Source organism: Mytilus trossulus, chromosome 2 (assembly GCF_036588685.1).
Source record: "Mytilus trossulus isolate FHL-02 chromosome 2, PNRI_Mtr1.1.1.hap1, whole genome shotgun sequence".
NCBI classification, from domain to species: Eukaryota; Metazoa; Mollusca; class Bivalvia; order Mytilida; family Mytilidae; genus Mytilus; species Mytilus trossulus.
Genome location: NC_086374.1, coordinates 26,697,928 through 26,709,258, shown reverse-complemented (window position 1 = coordinate 26,709,258; position 11,331 = coordinate 26,697,928). Strand labels below are relative to the sequence as shown.

Here is an 11,331-nt window from a genome sequence, read left to right as displayed (position 1 = left end):
CAGTTTTTAAAACACAAGACAAATATTGAAATATTCTATACTGATGTGGTAATGAGTACTCACAGAAGGTTGATTGCACTTTACCCAATTGTGGTGATGAGAGTTATTTAAACACAGATGGAATACTGATGAGGTAGAAGTGTTAACTCATTGTTTAAAAAAAAAATTATTTTTATACGCCCATCGTCTTTTAGACGAGATTTTTATAAGCCTGTCATCTTTTATATATGCTCATCGTCTTTTAGACGGGACGTATTATGGTATACCGTTGTCCGTCCGTCCGTCGTCCACACTTCAGACAATAACTCAAAAACACTTTCACTAATTTCCATGAAACTTTGGTGAATTGTTTATATCTATTGGCGTAAGCTCCCTTTCGTTTTTTTTTTAATTTCAGATTTTAAGTTTTGGATTTATGGGCTTTATTCATAAAAAAGGGGGGATTTTCAACACTTCAGACAATAACTCAAAAAGGCTTTCACCAATGTCCATGAAACTTTGGTGAATTGTTTATATCTATTGATGTAAGCTCCCTTTCAATTTTTATAAATTTCAGATTTTAAGTTTTGGATTTATGGGGCTTTATTCATAAAAAAAGGGGGGATTTTTAACACTTTGGGCAATAACTCAAAAAGGCTTTCACCAATGTCCATGAAACTTTGGTGAATTGTTTATATCTATTGATGTAAGCTCCCTTTCAATTTTTTATAAATTTCTGATTTTACATTTCTGTGTTATAATTTTTCCAATTTTGGGACAATAACTAACACTTTCACAAAATTTTATGCAACTTTAATAAATTGTTTATATCTATTGACCTTAATAGTGCCAATTTTTTTGTGCATTTTTATTTATTTTTATTATTATTGGGGGGGGGGGGGTGTATTTGACAGGGCTCACACTATTTCTAGTTGATCATATAAATTCATTTAAAGCATAAAAGACAAGTTCAAAGAGCAACAGGCGTATCATGCGCTAAAGCGCAGCCCTTTATTAGGTAAGATTTAAAATTAAAAAAGAAGATGTGGTATGATTGCCAATGAGACAACTATCCACAAAAGACCAAAATGACACAAACATTAACAACTACAGGTCACCGTACGGCCTTCAACAATGAGCAAAGCCCAAACCGCATAGTCAGCTATAAAAGGCCCCGATAAGAAAATGTAAAACAATTCAAACAAGAAAACTAACAGCCTTATTTATGTAAAAAAATGAACGAAAAACAAATATGTAACACATACACAAACGACAACCACTGAATTACAGGCTCCTGACTTGGGACAGGCACATACATAAATAATGTGGCGGGGTTAAATATGTTTGTGGGATCCCAACCCTCCCCCTAACCTGGGACAGTGGTATAACAGCACAACATAAGAACGAACTATAAAAATCAGTTGAAAAAGGCTTAACTCATCAGATAAACAAAAAATACAAGATAAGCTATCTTTCATAAGATACCTTGCAAGGTCCTTCTGCCTGTCAGACAATTTTCATCTGACCTCAAACTCATTTCATGGTTCAGTGAAAAAAGGTTTCATGGTCAATTCTTTTATCTTACATACTATTAGGAATAGGTCTGCTATATGGCATGATTGTTGGGTACATTTCAACTGGCAGCTGTCATCTGACCTTGATCTCATTTCCATGGTTCAGTGGTTATAGTTAAGTTGTGTGTTTTTGTCTGTTTTTCTAATACTGTATGCAAAAGGTCAAATTAATTGGTGTATGTTTTGTTGTACATGTCAGTCTGGCAGGTTTTATTTGACCTTGGTCTCATTTTCATGGCACATTGCTCAATGCTAATCTGTTTTTCAGAAACTTAAGTTTGTTTCTTAGTTTTATTCAATAGGTCAATTATGTTTGATCTATGGAATGGTAAGGTGCATATGTCTGTCTGGCAGGGTTTTGATCTTGACCTCATTTTCATGGTTCATTAAATGATAATATAAAGTTATCATGGTTGGTCTGTTTCTTGTATACTAGCAATAGGTTAACTTTATATATTCAGTGTATGGAATGATTGAAAGGTGTACATATATGTTTGGCTTGGTTTATTTGACCTTGACCTCATTTCCTTGGATCATGTTAAATATATGTGATACTTGTAGTAAAACTTTATACTTTGGACTATCAACAATACATTAATGGTCAGTAAAACAGGTGAGACATTTCAGTGTGTACACTCAGTAAAGCAGGTGAGACATTTCAGTGTGTACACTCAGTAAAGCAGGTGAGACATTTCAGTGTGTACACCCTCAGTCATGTACAGTTAGAGTATATTCTGTTTAATTATCTCCCCTTTTGAAGTAAAACTATATAAGGAGGTGTTTTCTGTCATGACAACATCACGAACTGATTCACGAATAAGTAAATAATTGTTGAATATTCCTTCAACATAATTATATTTGGTAAGTAAAAGATGATTTCTTTTTATGATAATTGAACGAAACCTTTTGTTATGTTGGTAAATTTCAAAATTCTTTTGACAAGTTCAGTTGCTTTAGTTTATGTAATTATGTGCATTATTATTATTGCATCTGTACAAATTCCCTCAATTATTTGCAAAAAGGCAGGACCCACATTCTTATTTGTGAAAACAAAGAAATTAAATAGCTAATATATACATGTAATGAAGTACATATAGTAGCAAAGAAATTTGTATAGCCATTTTGTAGTTTCAAGCAATAATTATGACTGAATCTCAAATGTTTGTCTACTTGATGAGTTCCTATCTTAGTTCTGATTTACAGTAAGTCCCCTGCTGACCTTGACCTAATTTCAATTTCCAGAGACTTGCATTTGATTTTGTAACTTTTATTTTCTTAATTGCTGTTAATAAGATATGAACCCCAGTATAGATAAGTTATAGAAAATCTCTATTTAGAAAGAGATGACATCAAAACCAGATACCAAAATAAGCAAGAAACTAGACAAAGTTATGCCTCCCATTCCACTCTGAAGTAACTGTCTTATAACAAATTCAATGTTGGGCTTTCGTTGAGGTATATTTGTGTCTGAGAGACAAACGATGCCCCAGCAGATGCAAAGTGTTATTTTGAAATACGCAAAATTGAGCATGGGAGCACATAGGTCTATAGTTAACTGTAGGAGGAATAATCTGGACTCTTATGCATGTATGTACTCTAAAAATGAGAAAGTTCAACCATCGCCCAAAAGAGCAAGCATTGATTGTGAATATGACCTCTGTATTGTATTGGACTGATAGGTTGAAATAATGTTCATATGCTAGTTCACAAGGTCAGTCTGCAGGAAACATAGTAATCATCGGCAAGTGGGGTGGGTGGGGGTAAGGAGGAATAAGGTTTTGTTTCATTGAACATTATTTCTGTGTGCGTTTGACCAAAAAGAATAAAATGAATACATTAGGTCAAATGGAAAGGTAAACAATTCATTTCGTCTTTTAAACCTGTTAGCTTTGCTTACGGTACAAGTTTGAAACCTATATAGATCTATGAGAAATACTTCGCATATGTAAGGTAGAAATATACAAGTGGAAGCGTTTTCTTATCACTCTACACATCACGAACTTTATCGAAAAACAACTATTGCATTAAGTTCAACAGATCAGGTTGATACAATCATTCTCGCAAAAACGAAAACGAAACACAAATTTCAAGTCCCTGCTCAACCAGTGTAAATTATGATACTTAGGAAGGTTCCACTGTATGTCATTGACAACTACTTGTATTGTAACCTTTTTTGTCAAAATTAATGTAAGCTGGACTACAACACACAAAGCGCAAAGGAACATTCGTTGATAAACCCTATTGAGATGTGTGAAACCAATTGAAAACAAATGAGAAATGTTTTATAAAAAAAAAACATGTGGTGTCACGTTCTTTCATATTGTTAAACAGAATGAATACACAATATAGTATGTTGGTTGTTTGATTTTCCCTTTTTAGTTTTTTTTTTTAAATATTTTTTGCCTTTGAGTTTCAATGCCATTATGCATGGCGTTTTGAAATTATGTAAACATAAGGTTACTTAAGGTATATGAACTAAAACCCTACATAACATATCAGTTTTTGTTTGAAAAACATTATGGGAAGTCAGTTGGACCAGAGTACTTAGTATATGTCTCTGGTTGTTGGACAAACTTTATGCCATATGTGGGACGGACAGACAAATAGGTGTATAACAATATGCTCCTGACATTATGGTGAGAGGGCTTAAACATAAATCGTTTGTGTGCAAAATACTACCACAATGTTAAAGTCCAATATGGCACTGTTACATGAGCTGCAATGAAAAGAAGGCTGCTCAAGTATGATTCCATTGTAGGAATCTATTTGTGCTGCAAGGCTCTAGCTATATTTTCTACATCTCTTTATCTGTCGCTCACACCGTCTCAGTCTGATAACTTGATTTTGGTTTGATTTACTGATTCATACTACTGAATGCAGGACGTAAGTATCCGTTCGCCTGAAACCACAGTATCTAGTAGAACTACCAAGGTTAGAATGCCCATGCATTTAGTGGGATTATGTTTTTCCGGTATGTGCGTCCGTTCATTCGAATCGTCCATCTGTCTGCCCCGCTTCAGGTTAAAGTTTTTGGTCAATGTAGTGTTGGATGATGTTGAAGTCCAGTCACTTTGAAATATGACACACATGTTCCCTATGCTATGATCTTCCCACTTTTAATGTCAAATTAGAGTTTTTACCCTCAATTTCAAGGTCTACTGAACATAGAAAATGAGTGCGAGTTAGGCGTTCGTGTTCTATGGACACAATCTTGTTTCGTCCTGAACATGCATGAAATATTTGCCACTGGACGTTAAGCAACCCAATAACAATTCAACACAGATGACCACTATCGAAAATAATAAGGGTATTTAACTTTCACTGTCCGATTATGAGGATCAATAAGGTTCTCTTCGCATTTGTGATGGACGACACACATCTAAGCCACACTGTTCTGTTCGAAAGGCCTATATTTTTTAATATTGGCTACAAACTTGTGTAAACTCTTGCAAAGATTTATATTTGAGCCATACCTTCTCTTTTGACGATTCTGTACTGTACGTGTTTTTGTAAATACATTTATTCAGGGATGACAAATGAGTAAGATGCAACTGGGATCCAACTAATAATAGACTTGAGGTTAGCGTTAATATTTTAGTAAGTATAAAAAAAATAAACAATTTACATGCTGACAATGAAGATTTATTCTTTTAATAGGGTGGTTAAAATCAAACGTTTTACCAATCCATACAATCTTTACAAAACTAATCAAACGTTCACTGGTCCCGATTATGAAATGTAGTCCAAACAAATAAATAAAATGTTTATTGACTTCTTTTAAAATTAGTCAGCGAACCTACTTTAATTTCAATGCAATATTCTTACAAACACTTTTCTGGAAAATATCCAGAGACACTAAAACTCATTTTAAAAAAGAATTTCAAGAACTAGCCAGCTTTCGCTGATAAAAAAAAAAGCAAGTCTGTGTACTTAATATATCTGCATGTCTACACAGAAATTTAAATCTCGCATTTCCTTTAACAAAGTTTAATCAATAATAACAAAATGTCGACTGCGCAATCAACAGTGAAAACGGAAATTCAGGCGGCACTGACTTGTGAGATTTGTGAAAATGATCGTAAACTGAAATGGAAGTGCATTGACTGTGGACGCTTCATGTGTCAAAGATGCCGAGATGTAGTCCATCCAAAATGGCCATCGGCTCAGGATCACACCGTTGTAAATATAAAGGATGTTGGTCGAAAACAAAAATCGACTGGTACTGAAACACATAAACTAGACTTTACCAAGCTAAAATGTAGTAAACATGCGGGACAAAACTCCTGTCTTTTTTGCAATTCTTGTGGCAAGCTTGTGTGCGCGACATGTGTTGCTAAAACCCACAAGAAACACGACTTGTTAGAAATTAGCGAAGGATATGAAAATCGTATTGAAAGTATTACAAATGAACAGAAGACTATCGGAAAGAAAATCAAAATCCTAATTGCAGCGACGAAAAAGCTAGAGGAAAGAAAGACATGTGAGCAATCTACATATGAAAAGGTTAAACAAGAAGTTTTTAACTTTGAAAAAGTTTTGGTTGAACAGATAAAGCAACGAACAAATCAAATTGTTGCTGAACTTGATCAGAGTCTCAAAACATTTACAGAACTAGTTGCCAAAGAAGAAAGGGAGGCGAAGAGAAAAGAAAGGACGTTGAAAGAAAAACGGGATGAACTGGTGCGATTAACGGAAACACGAAATGCTCAAGAGGTATTCTCTTTCTCAGAATCATTGGAGCCATCCTTTGAAGTTAACGTGAAGACTTCATTTCCAAATATACCAACCTTCTGTCCGGGAGACTTATCAAACATTGAACATGGTAGGCTGGAAAACAGTATTTCAAAAGACATCAAATTACAGGTCGTCACTCAATTTACAATTGACACCGAGGCTGTCAATGACCTTGTTTCTTGTCCTGACGGTTCATTCTGGGTCTATAACGATACATCAAGACAGGTACAAAAGGCAATCCCCGACGCCGATACCCTCAAGATATTTCCGAATGTAAAACTAGACATGATAGATATGTCTTCTTTCTCTAATGGGGAAATTCTTGCATCAATTCTTGAATCGTCCAACCTAGTGTACATACAGCCTGATAAACAAAAAGTACAGAATTCAAATTTCAGTGTCGCTCCTTTAGCTACACTTGCCGTTCACATAACTCGTGATGAAAAGGTTATAGTAGGGGCAGCCGAGAAAGGGGGTTGGTTTCCAATTCAAGGACCAGGACAACTGATCATAATGGACCAAACAGGGCGTTGGAGAAAACTTTTTGAAGTTGACAGCAAAAACAAACCGTTATTTAGTGTACCAGTCCGTGTAACTACCAGTAGTGACAGTAACATGGCTGTTATAGATGTTATCTCTAATGATTTATTAGGGAGAATCATCGTGCTGAATGAAGGAGGGAAGGTTTTAAACATCTATACTGGAAATCCACAGATAAATAATGAACATTGCCCTTTTAGTCCAATGGACATTGTCACTTCACAATCGGATAGTTTTGTAATTGCTGAGAGTTATAATTGTTTTCTACATATTCTTAGTAGTTCAGGAGTTTTAATGCAATATATAGATATTAAAAAGGTTGGAATAGAACTACCGAAGTCTCTGGCTGTGGATTATAACGGACACTTTTATATTGGAAGTGAAAAAAGTAAACAAAAAGCCAAAATATTTGTCCTGGAGAATTTCTAATTTGAAAAATATATTTTGAAAATAAATCCCAGATTCATTGTTTTCGTTCTAATCTGATTTTCCAAGATGACACCTTAAAGCAATTGCCAAAAAGATGGATACCCGAAAATTTTCGTAGATCGTACACTGACATTTGAATATCTTTAACAATGCAAATTCATGCTATTATACCTTATTCATAACTTATAGATAAATTCTACTGTAAAAAAGCAAATGTATCTGTATCTTTTATCGACTTGATTATCTTCAAAATTACCAACGTTAACAAACACTCACAAAAATATACATTCAGATAGCACACACTTTCTCTCCAAAATGGATTTAACATATAAAAAATAATTAAAGGCACTGGATTTGTTTTACAGTAATGTTATACTAGTACCAATCATTGACTTATAATTTTGTCTTTTTAAATCGGGAACCATAAATTGATTGCATTAAATCAACAAAAAATAATTCTTCATATTTTAAATATCTTTCATATCAATGTTGCTACAAATAATACAGATAATACAGTGTTCAAATTGAAACATTACACAGAGTGGTGTGCTATATAGCCATGGCAAGCATAAAACATTACACAGAATAATGTTATTAAGCCAAGGATGACTCATTTCACAGAATATTGATGCTATATAGCCAAACATGACTGAATGCAGCGAGTGGTGCTATAAAGCCAAGCATCACTCATTGCAGAGAGTGGTGCTTTATAGCCAAGCATAACTTTTATACTGAGTTGTACGTGTTATAAAGCCAAGCATGACTCATTTCACAGAATATTGATGCTACATAGCAAAACATGACTCAATGCAGCGAGTTGTGCTATAAAGCCAAGCATGACTCATTACACTGAGTGGTACTATATAGCCAAGCATGACTCAATATGGAGTAGTGCTATACAACCAAGTATGACTCATTATACACAGTTGTGCTATATAGTCAAGCATGGTTCATTACACAGAAGGTTGGTTTTATATAGGCAAGCATGACTAATTACACAAAGTGGTGCATTATAGCCAATAAAGACTCATTACACAGAGTTGTTACTATACAGCCAAGCAAGACTCCTCACATAGAGTGGTGCTATATGCCATTCTCAAGTATGACTCATTTCACTCATTTGTGCTATATAGCCAAGCAAGACTCATTACACAGAGTGGTGCTATATAACCAAGCATAATTCATTACACAATGTGGTGAAATATAGCCAAGCCTGATTCATTACACAAAGTGGTGCTTTATAGCAAAGCACGACTCATTACACATAGATGTGCAATATAGCTCAGCATGACTCATTGCAGAGAGTAGTGCTATATAGCCAAGCAAGACTCATTACACAGAGTGTTGCTATAAAGCCAAGCAAGACTCATTACACTCATTTGAGCTATATAGCCAAGCATGATTCATCAAACCAAGGGGTGCTATATAGTCAAGCATGACTCATTAAACAGAAGGTTGGTGCTAAATAGCCAAGCATGACTCATTACATACAGTGGTGCTAAATAGCCAAGTATGACTCATTACACCGAAGGTTGGTGCTAAATAGCCAAACATGGCTCAATACACAGAAGATTGGTGCTATATAGCCAAGCATGACTCATTTCACAAAGTTGTGAAAAATAGCCAAACATGGCTCATTACACAGAAGATTGGTGCTATATAGTCAAGCACAACTCATTTCACAAAGTTGTGAAAAATAGCCAAACATGGCTCATTACACAGAATATTGGTGCAACATAGCCAAGCATGACTAATTACACAGAATGGTGCTATATAGCCAAGAGACTCATAACATAGAGTTGTTGCTATACAGTCAAGCAAGACTCATTACATAGAGTGGTGCTATATGCCATTCCCAAGAAGGACTCATTTCACTCATTTGTGCTTTATAGCCAAGCAAGATTCATTACACAGAGTGGTGCTATATAGCCAAGCATAATTCATTACACAATGTGGCGAAATATGGCCAAGCCTGATTCATTACACAAAGTGGTGCTTTATAGCAAATTACGACTCATTACACATAGATGTGCTATACATCTCAGCATGACTCATTGCAGAGAGAAGGGCTATATGCTACACACAAGATTGGTGCTATATAGCCAAGTATGACACATTTCACAAAGTTGTGAAAAATAGCCAAACATGGCTCATTACACAGAAGATTGGTGCTATATAGTCAAGCATGACTCATTTCACAAAATGTTGATATATAGCCAAGAAAGACTTGGCTATATAGCACTCGGTTTGTTGTCTCTTTGACACATTCATTTCCATTCTCAATTTTATCATGACACAGAGATGTTGCTATACAGCCAAGCAAGACTCATTACATAGAGTGGTGCTATATGCCATTTCCAAGTATGACTCATTTCACTCATTTGTGCTATACAGCCAAGCAAGACTCATTACACAGAATGGTGCTTTATAGCCAAGCATAATTCATTACACAATGTGGTGAAATATAGCCAAGCCTGATTCATTACACAAAGTTGTGTTATATAGCCAAGCAAGACTCATTACACATATATGTGCTATACAGCTCAGCATGACTCATTGCAGAGAGTGTTGCTATATAGCCAAGCAAGACTCATTTCACTCATTTGAGCTATATAGCCAAGCACGACTCATCACACCGAGGGGTGCAATATAGCCAAGCTCGACTCATTACACTCATTTGTGCTATATAGTCAAGCATGACTCATTACACAGAAGGTTGGTGCTATATAGCCAAGCATGACTCATTACACACAGTGGTGCTAAATTGCCAAACATGACTCATTCAACAGAGTGGTGCAATATAGCCTAGCATGAATAATTACACAAAGTGGTGCATTATAGCAAAGAAAGACTCATTACACAAAGTGGGGACTATACCGCCAAGCAAGACTCATTACATAGAGTGGTGCTATATAGCAAAGTCAAGTATGACTCTTTACACACAGGTGTGCTGTATAGTCAAGCAGGACTCATTACACAGAAGGTTGGTGCTATATAGCCAAGCAAGACTCATCACACTGAGGGGTGCTATATAGCCAAGCATGACTCATACCACTCATCTGTGCTATAAAACCAAGTAAGACTCATCATAGCGAGTGGTGTTATATAGCCAAGCATGATTCATTACACAAAGTGGTGCTATATAGCCAAGCACTACTCTTCACACTGAGGGGTGCTATATAGCCAAGCATGACTCATTACACTCATCTGTGCTATTAAACCAAGTAAGACTCATACCAAATGATGTTATATAGCCAAGTATGATTCATTACACAAAGTGGTGCTATATTGCCAAGCAAGACTCATTACAAAGAATGGTGCTATATAGCCAAGCAAGGCTCATCACACCGAGTGGTGTTTTATAGCTAAGCATGATTTATTACACAAAGTGGTGCTATATAGCTAAGTACAACTCCTCACACAGAGCTGTGATATATAGCCAAGCACGACTCATCACACTCATCTGTGCTATAAAACCAAGTAAGACTCATTACACCAAGTGGTGCTATATAGTCAAGCATGATTCATTACACAAAGTGGTGCTATATAGCCAATCACGACTTATTTCATAGAGTGGTGCTTTATAGCCAACCATGACTCATTACACAGAGTGGTGCTATGTAGCGAAGGACGACTCATTACACATACATGTATAGAGAGCCGTGGTGTAGTGGTTAGTGCATCGGACTACTAACACACAGGTTCCTGGTTCGATTCCCGTTTGGGATGAAAATTTCAGGAACTCAATTTTCGGCTCTCCCTTGACACCATCTGCGAGTATGGTCTTGAGGAAACGATGATAGTCCGTCGGAAAGGGACGATAAATGGCTGACCCGTGTTAAGAGAGAGCCACATCTCTTGCACGTTAAAGACACCCTTGTAGATTTCGAAAAAGAGTAGGCTAATGCCGCTACAAGGCAGCACTCGCACCCGCAAAGTGGAAAGGGATTAATTTAAGTTGCAAAACTTGTTTCCCAATCCACTATAAATAAATAAATATGTTTAAACTAAACATATTGGGTGGTATATAGCCAAGCAAGACTCATAACACAGAAGGTGGGTGCTACAAAGCCAA

General features: G+C 35.9%; 1 protein-coding gene across 1 annotated transcript; it reads left to right on the top strand.

The window, feature by feature from the left end:
- Window positions 1–5,558: 5,558 nt before the first annotated feature.
- On the top strand, window positions 5,559–7,311 carry LOC134706867 (uncharacterized). Its single transcript, XM_063566188.1, has one exon. The coding sequence runs from the start codon at window positions 5,559–5,561 to the stop codon at window positions 7,254–7,256; it is 1,698 nt and encodes a 565-aa protein (XP_063422258.1). The 3' UTR covers window positions 7,257–7,311.
- The last annotated feature ends 4,020 nt before the right edge of the window (window positions 7,312–11,331 follow it).

Excerpts from the sequence above, each read along its gene's own strand:
- LOC134706867 (XM_063566188.1), top strand. The coding sequence starts at position 5,559 with ATGTCGACTGCGCAATCAACAGTGAAAACGGAAATTCAGGCGGCACTG.